This window comes from Corvus hawaiiensis, chromosome 7 (genome assembly GCF_020740725.1).
Source record: "Corvus hawaiiensis isolate bCorHaw1 chromosome 7, bCorHaw1.pri.cur, whole genome shotgun sequence".
Classification (NCBI taxonomy): domain Eukaryota; kingdom Metazoa; phylum Chordata; class Aves; order Passeriformes; family Corvidae; genus Corvus; species Corvus hawaiiensis.
Genome location: NC_063219.1, coordinates 24,721,178 through 24,734,580, shown reverse-complemented (window position 1 = coordinate 24,734,580; position 13,403 = coordinate 24,721,178). Strand labels below are relative to the sequence as shown.

The 13,403-nt window shown below is 60.5% G+C and overlaps 2 protein-coding genes across 4 annotated transcripts; one reads left to right on the top strand and one right to left on the bottom strand.

The window, feature by feature from the left end:
• Positions 1-151: 151 nt before the first annotated feature.
• ZFAND2B (zinc finger AN1-type containing 2B) lies at positions 152-6,020 on the top strand. Of its 2 annotated transcripts, none has more exons than XM_048308746.1 (9): positions 152-263; positions 1,000-1,094; positions 1,523-1,654; positions 2,291-2,442; positions 2,896-3,003; positions 3,173-3,242; positions 3,785-3,861; positions 4,484-4,565; positions 4,822-6,020. In XM_048308746.1, exons 1-9 carry the CDS (start codon positions 209-211, stop codon positions 4,858-4,860), a joined length of 810 nt encoding a protein of 269 aa, XP_048164703.1. In that variant the 5' UTR covers positions 152-208; the 3' UTR covers positions 4,861-6,020. The 2 variants fall into 2 exon arrangements, with proteins under 2 accessions (XP_048164703.1, XP_048164704.1); XM_048308747.1 differs by having other exon boundaries at positions 153-263; positions 4,487-4,565.
• Positions 6,021-6,343: 323 nt separating this feature from the next.
• Positions 6,344-13,342, bottom strand: ABCB6 (ATP binding cassette subfamily B member 6 (Langereis blood group)). Of its 2 annotated transcripts, none has more exons than XM_048308739.1 (20): positions 13,243-13,342; positions 11,845-12,376; positions 11,173-11,310; positions 10,700-10,889; positions 10,400-10,492; positions 9,951-10,143; positions 9,750-9,871; positions 9,559-9,668; positions 9,405-9,470; positions 9,144-9,269; positions 8,979-9,055; positions 8,811-8,874; positions 8,629-8,714; positions 8,472-8,529; positions 8,188-8,292; positions 7,612-7,786; positions 7,205-7,317; positions 6,999-7,093; positions 6,751-6,819; positions 6,344-6,661 (listed from the first exon to the last, which is right to left on the bottom strand). In XM_048308739.1, exons 2-20 carry the CDS (start codon positions 12,358-12,360, stop codon positions 6,535-6,537), a joined length of 2,523 nt encoding a protein of 840 aa, XP_048164696.1. In that variant the 5' UTR covers positions 12,361-12,376; positions 13,243-13,342; the 3' UTR covers positions 6,344-6,534. The 2 variants fall into 2 exon arrangements, with proteins under 2 accessions (XP_048164696.1, XP_048164695.1); XM_048308738.1 differs by lacking the exon at positions 13,243-13,342 and adding an exon at positions 12,986-13,057.
• Positions 13,343-13,403: the final 61 nt, after the last annotated feature.

Below are 13,403 nucleotides of genomic sequence, written 5' to 3'. Positions count from 1 at the left end.
AGCCTTCCCTCAGCGCCGGGGCAGGTCTCTGGAGCTGCTCTTCCCACGGATCCCCGGGGTGCTGCTGGAGGAAGGGGACGCGGAGGGGCGGGGGGCCGCCCGGAGCCGCGGGGCGGGGCTGTGCCGGGGCGGGGCTGTGCCTGCTCCCGCCCCGTGACGCCCCGCCGGAAGCGGGCGCGGCGGGGCCGCCGGTGGCGGCAGTGCCGCCATGGAGTTCCCGGACCTGGGCGCGCACTGCTCCTGGCCCGCCTGCCAGCGCCTGGGTGAGCGCCGGGGGTGCTCGGGGGGCGGGCACGGCTCGTGCGCCGGCGAGACGGCCGCGGGCTTGGGCCTGGGCGGCACGGGCCGGGCAGCTCGGCCTGCGGGGAGGCGGCGGGGCGGTGCCGGGCGCCCGCTCGGTAACGGGGCTTAAAGGCAGGGCCGTGTCGCCCGTGCTGCCCTTGGCGGAGGGGTCCCTGTCCTTCCCGCTGCCCGTGGGTGCCCCGCTAGGGCGGGGCTGGCTGTCCGTGGCGGTAGACCGGGGGTTCCGCCGGTGGCTCTACCCGGGTGGACAGCGGCTCTTGCCCGGAGATAGCGGGGCAGGGCCCGGGCAGATATCCCCGCTGCCGGTCCTCGGTGCTGTAGGCTGGGGAGGCCGCACGCGGCGGGGCCGCTTGGGCCCGTCCATACCCCGGTTATCCCGGTGGCGAACCCCGTGGCGGCTGTGGCAGCATCACTTCCCACCGGTTTGAGGCCGGCAGCCCACGGGGAACTCGGTGTGATTCAGGATGCTACTCCTGATCTCGGGGACGGCACGTTTTGAGGAGGAGCCTTTGGTATTTCTGGAGATGTGGCTGTGAACCTGTAGCCCTTTTGTTTCCGTGCTGAGGGATGAGAGGTGCGGCCCTGGCTTTGCCGCGGGTCACTGTTGTGCCTTCGGGAAGTCGGGGAGGCCCCCGGACTGCGGCTGGGCTGTGCTGATCTCTATGTTCTCTGCCCATGCCATATCCCTGCTCCTAGACTTCCTCCCCCTGAAGTGCGATGCCTGCGAGCAGATCTTCTGCACCGACCACATCGCTTATGCCCAGCACGATTGCACTTCTGCCTACAAGAAGGTAAGTGCAGAGAGCAGATCTCATCCACCCTCCTGCACGGAGCTACTGAGCTTTTCTAGCCGCTGGTCATAATAATCTGTGGTGACTTTGGTCACTTGAGCAGTTCCCCTTGGGATGTATACTGAGTCTGAGGATGTCCCTGAAGGCCAGGATCTGCATCTCAGTGCCACAAACGTCCAGCCCTCCCTTTCCCACTGGGCGAAATGGTTTGGGCATCTCCCAGCCATACCATTTTCCCTTCCCAGAGTGTATGTCTGTGCCTCTGCACCTGCTGTGCAAGCTGGTTGGAGGGTCGTGAGCAAGATCTCAAACAGCAGCTGAAGCTGTGGAAGCCATGGTAGGCAGGTCCTGAAAGGGAGAGAGATGACTGCACAGCACTCGAGGTTGCCCAGTTACCTGCTCCCAGCTCCCTTTTGTTGTCTCTGCAGGATGTGCAGGTCCCAGTATGTCCCCTCTGCAACACCCCAGTCCCTGTGAGGCGGGGGGAGATGCCTGATGTTGTGGTGGGTGAGCACATTGACCGTGACTGCAAGTCTGACCCTGCACAACGCAAGCGCAAGGTATGTACTGTGTGGCTCTGCCAGGTCTCTGATGGAGCCTGGGAATGGGATGAGAACAACACAGATCTAGCCCTGCCTGGTGCTGTCTCTGTTGACACAGGCTAATGTCAGGGAGGGTTGGTGAGCTGGAGGTGTACGCATCCGCAGGGCTTTGTGGAGGCAGTCTGGGACCAAGGTGGTAATGGAGTGGGGCTGGGCAGCCACCTGGGATATAAGGATGGGAAACTGCATGCTGCTATTAGGAAAATGCAATCAGCAGTTAGCTACCTCATCTTGCCAGGAGATGAAATTGCTGCAGGGAGCTGGCCCTGCAGGAATCCAGCCCAGCAGCAGCTGGAATGCTCTGGGCTGTCCCCACTGCACTGGCATGGAAGGCAGGAGTCCCTGGGCAAGGCACTCTTTTTCCTACTGTGCATTCTGTGATTGTGGAGACCCTTGTCTATGGAGACTGAAGCACCAGTGAATTACTAATGAACTATCTAAAGAAAGCCAGTATTCAGAGACAAACTTCAGAGCCTTGCAGGAAATACACTGGTGGGGAAGGCTGGTCAGTGCCCAGAGCCTGGCATGGAGAGAAGGGACAGCCCCAGCCCCACAGCACATGCTCCTTTTCACCACTGCTGTGTCATCTTTCAGATCTTCACCAACAAGTGTTTGAAGCCTGGCTGCAAGCAGAAGGAGATGATGAAGGTGATCTGTGACCAGTGCCACAAGAACTACTGCCTCAAGCACCGGCACCCCCTGGACCATGACTGCAGTGGGGCAGGGCGTCCCCTTTCCAAAGCAGGGTGAGGGCCTGGGAACAGACAGTCTGGCAGGGGTGGGGCTGTGTTTGCCAGATAGGTGACAGGGAAGAAGCCCATCTCCTGGCCCATTGTCTGGGACTGCTGCATTCTCACACACCCTGCCCTGTGTGCCGGGGTGTCCTCCAGCAGCGCCAAGCACAGCGGTATGCACCGTCTCTCCTGCAGCAAAAGTTATCAGTACTGCCTGTTGGCTGCTTTTCTCTTGCTTCTTTCCCCAACCCCTTATTCTGTAGCCAGTGGTTTCTGCCTATCCTGGTACAGGGTTTCAGGGAGAGAAACAGCACTTGAAACTCTTGGGAATAACAGCCACAACATGGGAGGAAGAGGAGCCAGGGAGGTGTCTTGCTTATCCAGCTTCATCTCCCATGGTGTTCAATGCCTAGGAATTGCTCATGATGGTAAAACAGTTTCTCATAGGTGTCCTGTCTGTCCTAGGCACGCTGCAGTTACCAGAGCCCAGGCATCCTCCTCCAAAATAGTCACTGCATCGAGCAGCAGACCTGCCCGGCCAGCAGACAGCTCCTCTTCTCCAGCCTCTGCCAGGTAGGGTGATGGCCTGAATTGTAATTCTGAGGTGGGCATGACTAGGCTCAGCTTGGCTCCCTGTGGAACACCAGAGTGACAGTTCACTGCTTCTTGTGCCTCAGCAGGACTGGTAGTTGTACCAGGGCTCCCTGCCTTGACAATAACCTAGGTTCTGTTCTGTTTGCAGGGGAAGCAGAGCAGCTGCGTCACAGACTCGCAGCACCTCCCCTCCAGCTGTCATGCTGCAGAACGGGCTGGTGAGTGGCTTGGCCTGGGCATTTGGGGTGGTTTTTGTGCCCTCTAGGAAGTGACTGCAACAAGTGCTTTCTAGTCCACACTCTGTAGGTGACTGTGCTCCTAGCTGGGCCTTCCCTGGCAGACAGTGATCCTGGATGCTCTGTGGGAAATCAGAGCTTGCTCTGGTGCCTGCAGATGACAGCTCTCAGCTGCACTTGGTGCTTGGCTTTCCCCAAAGGGACAAAGTGCACCAGCCATTTTCCTTGGGTGTTGTCTTTCTGTAGTACAAGCAAAAGCTCGAGGAGGAGACTGGAAGTTGCTTTCCACTGGTATTCTTGGCATACTCCTGCATTAGTAGGCAGGGATGTGTCCCTGTGGGCAGGGAGAGAACACTGCCGTTCTGTCCAGGGCCCCAGTTTTTCACCTTGGCTGTGTCTGGCCTCCTGGAGAGAGGAGATTTGCCCACTCTTGGCCAGGAAAGACTGTACCTGCCACATGTGCTTTCAGGGCTGCCCCCGGCCCCCCACCCTGGCCAAGCTGGTGACAAGGTGTTTTGTTGCAGAGTGAGGAAGAGGCACTGCAGCGAGCTCTGGAGATGTCCCTGGCAGAGTCAGCATGCAGCTCAGCACAGCCACCCAGGTACAGCCCCAAAACACGTGGTGTGTGATGTGATGTGGTGTGGTGTGGTGTGAACCCACCCTGTGGGTGAAAGGTGCCTGGGGAAGCATCATGTGGCTCTGGGATAACATTCCTCTCAGCACGTGTTTCCATATGATGCCTCTCTAGCTGACAGGGGGAAAAAGGAAGAGTCCAGAGCCATCAGGGAACTCTGTTCAGCAAGCAGGCCCTCAGCCCTAGGGGTGCTGGTAGGGGACTGACTGACACACAGAGTAGGGCAAACCATTCTCTGACCACTAACCCAGCTAATGGGTTTGGCCAGAGCGTGACAGGTGGAGTAGAGGTGTTCATGTAGGACAGCTAGGAGCTCATGTCCCCAGGCACAGAGCCCAGTGCTGCTAAAAGCACCCTCTTACAGACTGGACTTAACATGGCTCTCCTTGGCCCAGATTCCTGGCTGCCAGCCCCAGCTGGATCCTCTGTTCCCTCCCCAGCCCCATGCCTGTTCAGAGTGATCCTCAGTTGCTCGTTGCCCTTAGATGTGCTAGGGGGTTGCAGTGAGATGCTGAAACCCAGAAGGGCTCTGAGCACTTGGCTGGTGAGCCTGAGGGAGGTTGGGGCACACCATGCACCACTGTCCCAGCAGCACACAGGAGGAGGAGGATCTGGCACTGGCCCAGGCACTGTCAGCAAGCGAAGCCGAGTACCAGCAGTCACAGCGGCAGGTGAGTGAGGCTGGCTATGGGCTCTGTGCTGTTGTGGGGTTGATCCTGGCCCAGCTGTGTGAGGGAGGGGGCCTCCCTGGGTTCTCCTTCCTCTGGGCTCTGTCTATGCTGGGTTTCCTCACCAGGAGGGCAGCCCAGCCTTGGGGCAGTGGCTGAGCACACAGCTCTGGGAACTTGGGCACTGGATGTGCCCTCTTGTAGGAGAGAGGAAGAAGCCTGTTTTCCCTTGTTCACTGTGTGCATCTTTCTGTTCCAGGCGCACGGCTCAAAGCCATCAAACTGCAGCATGTCGTAGGCAGGTGTGAGGCAGGGTGTGCCAGCGGACATAGGATCCCACTTGTGACCCAAGGAGTGGCTCTGGCCTCCCACACGGATGCCATGGGGTTCTGGCTTGGACACTGGTAACAAGAGCCCCTTGCCAAGGACAGCTCATCTCCCTGGGAGCTGTAAGCCACCAAATATACACTGACACTTCAGCCCTAGTACCTATATAAAATTAGTGCAGCAAATTCCTGATGCTCCCAGGGAGGTGAAGACTGTACAGGACAAGGCTGGACACACACTGACCAAAGCAAGCAGCAGCCCAGGGTCTGCACTTACCCACAGTTGCCACCGCCATGTCCCAATACTGCTGGGACTGTGGGGCGAGGGCAGAGCCGTGTGGGGACATCTCTGCTTGCTCAAGACATACAGCTGGGATGTAGCTGTCTTCTGCAGTAGCGGGGGGGTTCCATGCTCTGGGGAGAGCCGTGCCAGCTCCTCAGCAAAGAGCAAATGGGGCTGGGATGGTCTCTTGCCTGGGCATGGCACGGCTGAATGTGCAGCCTCCCAGCAGCGCGAAGGCAGCGCCTCCCCCGCTCCCCACACCCTTGTGCCTCCCTGCTGTTTGCATGCACAAGAGCACGTTGGGCCTTACCCTGTTCGGCTGGGGCACAAGGCCTCTCTGAGACTGAATGGAGCTGCATTGCATTTCTGGTTTAATATGATAAGTAACCTTGGCGGTGACTTGAATGCCAGTGTCGCTCACACGGGATGGTTGCAGCTGCCTTCCTGTTGCTGGCTGCTCTCTGCTGCCCTAAACTTCAACAGGGCCTTGTTTAAATGCTGCTGGGGTAGGAATGCTTCCCTCCTTCCAGCTGCGTTGCCAGGGATCCCCTCCTGGATAGTAGTAGCACAGAACCCCTCCTTATAAACAAAGCCATGAGCCTGGTTGGGTGGGGGGGATTTGTCCTGCTGGCCTCTTGCAGGGGGTCTGCAGCCATGCAAAGCTGTGCTGCTTTCCCACCTGCTGCTGGAAGTGTTCCTGACTGCTGGGCTGTGCCTGGTTCTGCACAGGACTGGGCTGTCCTGCTCTGAGCAGCTGAGGGAGGGGGGTTCAGGTTGGGTCCAGGGAATGCTGAGACTTGTCAAAGTGCTGCTTGGGAGAAAATAAAAGCTGGATCATAGCACAAGGTACAGAGGTACCTGAGGGAGCAGTCACTTGGTGTCCAGCCCAGAGTGGCACATCTCTGTGGATGGTGGTTGAAGTGGGGGGCACATAGGGGTGAGGGGACACCAGGTGCCCGGCTTTTCCACTGCTGTTGGGGTGCAGTGCCCTGCCAAGCTCAGCCCTTTGTGTGGGGATGGGGCAGGTACTGACAGCCTGCTCAGCCCCTTGCCCACCTAAGCTCAAGGAGCTCAACCTCATGGCAGAGCTGCCGGTTGACCCAAGGGCACAGGCACTAACTCTGCCTGCCCCCACCAGAAGGCGTGTACCCTGCCCAGAGCACACAGGCATGGACCTGGGAAGGACCTGGTTTAAGAAATTACACAACAGCAAAACAAACATGTACAAATGTAATGGAGTGTCCAACCAAGCCCCTGCAGCTCTAGGGCAGGCAGGGCCCCAGTGTGCAGTCAGTAAAAGACTCCCAGGCAGTGTGGGGGCCTGGACCCAAGTCAGTGTCACAGCAGAGCCTCCTGGTCATGCTCATGACCCTTTCTTGCTGCCCTGGGGCTTCTCAGTATGGTGCTCCTTGCTCTCACCCTCGTCCCTCGTCTGCTGCTGCAGCCACATGCCAGCGTACACACCTCCCTTCTGCAGCAGCTCCTCGTGCCTGTAAGGAGAGTGGAGGGATGCTGAGTCCTGAGCTGGCCCCAGAGGCAGGGAGGGGATCCCCTCCCCCAGTTCTGTCCCTGTGCTCACCTCCCTTGCTCCACAATGTGCCCATCCTTAAGCACCAGGATCTGGTCTGCACCCACCACAGTGGAGAGCCTGCAGAGAAAAGCGGGTGTTATCCTGACTTGGTGGGGAGAGGGTTCCTGAGGGTTTGCACAGTGCCAGGAGCTGCAATCCCAGGGGCTCTCACCTCCTGAGCAGGGGGCAGGTCTGTGTGCCCCTCTGTGCGGGTCTGGCCAGCACCTCCCAGATCAGCCCCTTCCCCTTTTCCCTACCTATGTGCAACAATGATGGTGGTGCGGTGGGCGCAGACCTTGGCCAGAGAAGCCTGGATGTTCCTCTCAGTCTCTGTGTCAAGTGCAGATGTGGCCTGCAAGGGGGGAGACACAGCATGGGGAAGGGATAGAGGCAGTGTGGGCAGCTGCTGGACATAGGGCTGCTGCAGAGCTGGGTAAGGCTGGGCTGGGGCCGCTGCTGTTACCTCATCCAGCAGGATGATGTGGGGACCCTTCAGGATGGTTCGTGCAATGGCGACACGCTGCTTCTCACCCCCGCTCAGCTTCAGCCCCCGCTCTCCAACCTGGGTGTTGTATCCTGCAGGCACAAAAGCAGAAATGTGCTGTGCTGGTGCCCTCTGGAGATGGGGACCTGCTGCCCTGGGAGGTCCTGCTGTGACCACACAGCCACGTGGTGGAGCCTCAGCCCATCCCTGTCCAGGGGCTGATCTAGAGCCCTGGAAAGAAGGCAAGGAAAAGCAAAGCAAGGCACAGAGTTGTGCAGGTGTCCCCGTGGGAGATGTCACCCGAGGATGCCCGTGAGGGCAGCTAGAAGGTCTTAGAGGACCCTGGGATAGCAGGGGAACATAGAGGGAACTGCAGGGGGCCTCACCATCAGGAAAAGAAAGGATGCGGTCATGGATGTCAGCAGCCCGGGCTGCCTCCTGCACCTCCTGGTCCGTGGCCAGGATCCGTCCATAGCGGATATTGTTGGCGATGGTGTCATTGAAGAGCACCGTGTCCTGGGGCACCACCCCAATATGAGCACGCAGCGAAGCCTGCTTCACCTGGGAGGCAGGGGGGAGAGGGCTCAGGCAGACGCACACCCAATGCAAAGATCCTTCCAAAACCCAATCCTACCCTCAACCATGAGCCCCACTCCTTGAAAGGTGCTCTAGGGTCACCCTGCACCGCAGGCTCAGCTGCATCTCCACCCAGCAGCGGGGGGCCCTGACAGTGCCCCAGTCCTTCCCAGGGAGCCCTGGTCAGTACCCAGCATTTCAGACTGGGGTCCTGCAGTCACGCCATCAGCCCATTTCTGGCACAGCCATCAGCCTGCAAAGGGGCTGTGGGGGCTGTGTGTTCACCCCTGCCCTGGGGAGGTGCCAGTGCCTGCACCGAGCAGTGCTGCTAGGCCCAGATGAGCTGGTGTGTCCCCCCCCCAGTCCTTGGAGGCCCTCCCCCTCACCTGGGAGATGTCCTGCCCATCAATGCGGATGCAGCCACCCCGCACATCGTAGAAGCGGAAGAGCAGACGGATGATGGTGCTCTTTCCGGAGCCTGAAGGTCCCACCTGCACACAAAGGTAAAGGGACTTGGAGATTGGAAATTCCCAGCTCCTGGAGACCAGGGACTGGACAGGAAAGGGCTGGCCCTGCTGGGGGTCTGTCCTTCCCACCTTCATATTTTCCAGCCTCTCTACCCCCATCCTTCCCTCCCACAGTGAACGCACACTCAAGGTCCCGGTCTCACCAGAGCCAGGGTCTGCCCAGGCATCACAGAGAAAGAGACATCCTGCAGGATTTCCTTCCTGGGAGATAGAGAGGGGCTCAGGGCCACTCCATGGCCCCACAGTCCTGTGCCAGATCCCATAGCAGATTTGTCCCACCCTGTGCCCAGTGCCCCATACCCATCCATGTAGCTGAAGTGCACGTTCTCAAACTCGATCTGCCCAGCCTCCAAGTGCAGGTCGCTGGCGTTCACCACATCTTTCACCTGCCGAAGGAGAGGTGCAGCCTCAGAGCCAGCCTATCCCCAGGGCAGGACCATGGGCTGAGCCAGGGAGCAAGGTCCAGGAAAGGTGGCACCCACCTCCTGGTCCTCGTGGAAGAGCTCAAACATGTTTTCCATGTCCACAAAGGAGTTCTGGATCATCCTGAAGAGGGCAAAGACCAGAGGGAAGAGTTTGGGGGAGCACATACCGACCCAGTCACCCACAGAGAGGGGGACACCAGGTACCTCCACAGCTCCCAGCATTACCTATAATAAGTCCCGAACCAGTTGAGTGGTGTGTAGAGCTGAATTATGTAGGTGCCAAAGAGGACAAAATCTCCCACCTGGAAGGGACAGGGTATAGGGGTCCGTAACCACCAGCCCCAGGGCCCCACCTCAGCAGGGGTCTGCACAGGCTGGCACCAGCCTTACCTGCAGCTTGTTTTCGGTGACAAAGTAGGCACAGAGCAGGGACCCCGCCAGCAGCCCCAGGCCAATGACCAAGTTCTGGGTCTGGTTGAGGAGGCCCAGAGAGGCACTGACCTTCCACTCTGAGACCTGGAAGAAACAAGGTCCTGTGGGATGTTGCTGCCTCCAAACCAGACCCATGGTGATCTCCATCATCCCCACAGGTGCCTGTGAGGTTTGACTTCTTCCCCCTTGGTGCCCCCAAAGGTGCTGAGCACCCCGTACCTGGTACTTGACAATGGCGTCGTTAAAGCGGTTCACCTCATAGCTCTCTGCATTGTAGTACTTCACCTACAGGACACAGAGCTGGTATCAGTGCCCAAATAGTCCCCTGCAGCACCAAGCAGTGCTCAGTGACCACCCCCAATGCCTACAGTACCGTCTCGAAATTGAGGAGCGAGTCCACGGCCCGGGACTTGGCCTCATTGTCCCGTGCGTTCATGTCCCGACGGTACTTGGTTCTCCACTCGGTGATGAAGATGGTCAGAGCTGTGGACAGGAGGAAGCTGCATTGGAAGGCTCCTGCCACCCCACAGCCTGGCAGCCCTGCACCCTGATCCCCCCACTCACTCAGGTATAGGCTCATACACACGAAGATGATGAGGCCAAACCAGGCGCTGAAGACCGAGGTGAAGTAAACTATGCCGATGACGATATCCGCAATGGTGGGGACAATGCTGAAGACAATGTAGCTGGGGGGTGGGAAGGGGGATGGGGCATCAGCCCAGCTCGGTGGGGCTGCCCGGCCACCCCCCACGGGCACATTCTGACCTGAGCAGGCTGTTGATGCTGCTGGTGCCCCGGTCCACACTACGCAGGACCTCACCAGTGCGACGCCCCAGGTGCCAACGCAGGGACAGCCCGTGCAGGTGGGCAAAGAGCTGCACCTGCACCTGCCGGTTGGTGAACTGCTGCACCCACACCCACAGGAAGGTGCGCAGGTTGCTCACAAAGCCAGTGGAACCTGCAGGGCAACATAGAAATATCAACTGAGATCAGCCCCACTGGGGCATGCAGCCGACTTCAGAAAGCCCAGCTGGGAAAGGGAGATTTGGGATGAAGCCCACTCACTCTCCCTAACCTGGGACCAGCCCTGGTTGCTGATTCCAAGAGAGAGCAGCAGTGATGGGGCATATGGGCTTCCCTGGCCACCCGAGCACTGGTATGATGTGCTCAATATCGTCTCTCGTCAGTGCCCCATCCTTCCCAGTGGTCCTTACCAGCACCTCCACCTTGCAGGAACTTCAGCCCCACATAGCTGCAGACAGTCCAGGCCAGGGTGTGCCAGGGAGCGCCCACTGTCAGCTCATTCACTGTGGGAAGTGTGCCAAGGGTGAGGATGGAGGGACAGGGAGCATCCCAGGGTGCCTGTGGGAACCAGCCCCAGCAGCCAGCGCTGGACCCTGACCCCCTGGGCTCTGCTCCTGCCAAACCCCCGCAGCCCTCCAGGTCACTTGCACACCCCCCAGCACTTGGTGAGGCTGTGGCGAGCCTCACACACCAAGCTCCAGGTGCCTCACCGATGTTCTTGTAGTAGATGGGGACGAAGACATTGATGGCCCGCTCCAGCCCCATGAGTGCCATGCAGAACAGCACCAGCCCCTGCAGCAGGTGGTTGCCCCTCGGCCACATGTACGGCACCAGTAGCCGCAGCTTCCTCCGGAAATCCTTCCAGGTGGAGGTCGTCCTGCTGGCATCAGTCAGGAGTGGCTGGGGGAGAGCAGACCAAGGAGTCATTGCCCTGGCACCCCAACCCAGCTGGCAATGGCCCTGGACAATATCCCAAGAAAACCAGCCCCACTCCAGAGTGCCTACTCCATCCTCCAAACAGGACTGACAGCATCCTACTGACAGCAAGCAGGGAGCTTAGGCAGCCCTAACCTTGTTCCTCCCACATCTCCTGAAGATGCTGATCCCAGGGCAGCTGTATTTCCATTTTATCCGCAGCGCCCTCCTGGCTATATCCTAAAACTGCTTCAGTCCCAGGACTCACCTGGCTGTTTTCCACATCCCGCTCCTCCTCATTCACCAGAAGCATGTAGGGCTTGTGAGGCAGCCCTGGGGCCTTCATGCCCAGGACAAAGAGCATGAATGTGCAGATGTAACGCAGCAGCCAGAAGCCAAACTGCACCTGAATGGAGAGTGAGAGTTCAGTGTCTCAGATGGACCTCTGCACAACCCTGGGCATGGGATGGGTATGATCTCAGAGAGACAATGAGCAGGGCATGGGGATGGGGTGCAGTGTACCAGGGGACAGCCCATGCAGCTCAGTGGGAGTCCCTGCTTGAGCACAGCACCTCAGGCAGCACCCAGACCCCCTCCCTCCTTCCTCCCCGCCTCATCTGGCTCCATGCCCTCTGGCTGGTGCACCTACCCTAAGGGGTGCAGGGAGCAAAGGGCTGTGGGAAGCAGGCAAACACCCCTACTTCTGCACCTGGGTCTGGGCCTGGTAGAAGCAGGAGCTGAGCTGGGTGGGGGCATGGAGAGGTGTGTGCTAGCTGGGCTTGGGACTGAAACATCTGGCAGATGTGTGGGTGCAACCCAGGACTGTATACACCCTGGGTATGGCAGGTCATGACATGCATACTCCATCCCCACACCATCATGTGGCAGCCCTTCCCTCCCTCAAAAGCACTGTTTCCCTGCCCACAGCCCCCCAGCCCACCTTCTGGTTGGTGTCCTCCAGTGCCCACCACCACAGAGGGCTCCTCCAGCACACCAGGGTCAGGTTCTCAGCAGCAAAGGCCAGTGCCCAAAAGAGGAGGAGGACAGTGCCATGGCCCCGTGTCCGGTCATGGGCCAGCACCCGGGTATGCTCCAGCTGCAGGAGGCCAATGGCACAGCCCCAGCTGAGGGTCCAGAGGCAGGCATGCAGCAACATATACCCATAGAGCCGTCTCAGCCCCACTCCTTGCCACAGCAGCCCACCAAAGGGCTGCAGGGCCAGGAACAGGGACAGCAGGACCTGGATGCGGTAGAGGCGGGAGCGGGGAATGTACTTGGGCTCCATGGCACGGCTGAAGCGGGCGTAGCAGGCATACTGCAGGGCGCCCAGCAACAGGCAGACGCTCAGCAGCACGGACGGCACCAGCGTGAAGAAGAAGCAGGGCTGGAAGCCCTGCTGGACCCAGGCCTGGGTGATGGAGTTGTTGCCCTCACAGTAGCCTCCCAGCACGGCCATCCTGGCAGGTCACCAGCTGCGGAGAGAAGAGAGCACGAGGCAAGGTTTCAGGACTCACAGTGGGACAGCACGGCCAAGCAGCAAGGGCCCTCATGGGGCAGGGGCAAGTACCACTGGACATGGACACACAGGAGACGCTGCATGCAGCACACACACAGCGGTGCATGCAAGCAGGGCCAGTTTTGCATGGGGATGGCCACACCTGCTGTGTGCCCTGGACGGGAGCACAACACTGGGCCCTCCAGAGCCACCCAGCCCCTGGGGATGCCCTCGGACATGACAGCGGGAGCCGCAGGGATAGAAAGGCAGAGTGAAGCTGGGACCAGTCTCAGGTGGGAGGGAGCAACGGGGGTGATGCAGCGGCAGTGCGGGCAGGGGGGGGGGGGGGGGGGGGGGGGCGGGGCGGAGATGCGGAGGATGCTCGGGGAACCGCGGGGCCGTGCAGGAGAGAGGCAAGGGCAAAGACAGGAACACGTCGGGAAACACTCGCGGAGGGCGAGGCAGAGGCCGCACCGGGTCAATGTCCGGGCGGTGCCGGCGCCGCTCAGGCCCGGGACAGGCGACCGCGGCCCCGTCGCCGCCGTGTCGCCCCGAGCGCCGTGCCGGCCCCGCCGCGTCCGCTCACCTGCCCCGGGCCGCCGGCCTTGGCCCGGTCCGGGCTCCGCGCCGCCGCCCGCCGCTGCCAGCCGGGCCCCAGCGCCGCTCCGCCCCGCCCCGCTCCCCGCCCCGCGCCGGCACCGCCGGCTCCTGCCCGCCCGCCTCGCTCCCGGCACTGCGACCCCGGCGTGTGTCCCTTCCCCGGGCCCCGGTGCCCAGCCCTGGGCGGCACGGACCTCCCCCGCAGCGCCGGGGATGGGGAGGGGTCGATGCTGTGGGACGCACCCTTAGGCCGGTGGCAGCGGAGGGTCTCCGCCTCCGCGGTGAGACGCCCCGCTCTCGTTTATCGCCGCCTTCAGCCCGGCGCTGCGGTGCCGCGATAGCCCCTTGAGCCCCAGTGGGGCCTCCCGCCAGAGGTCAGGCAGGACGCGATACTGCCCTCACGG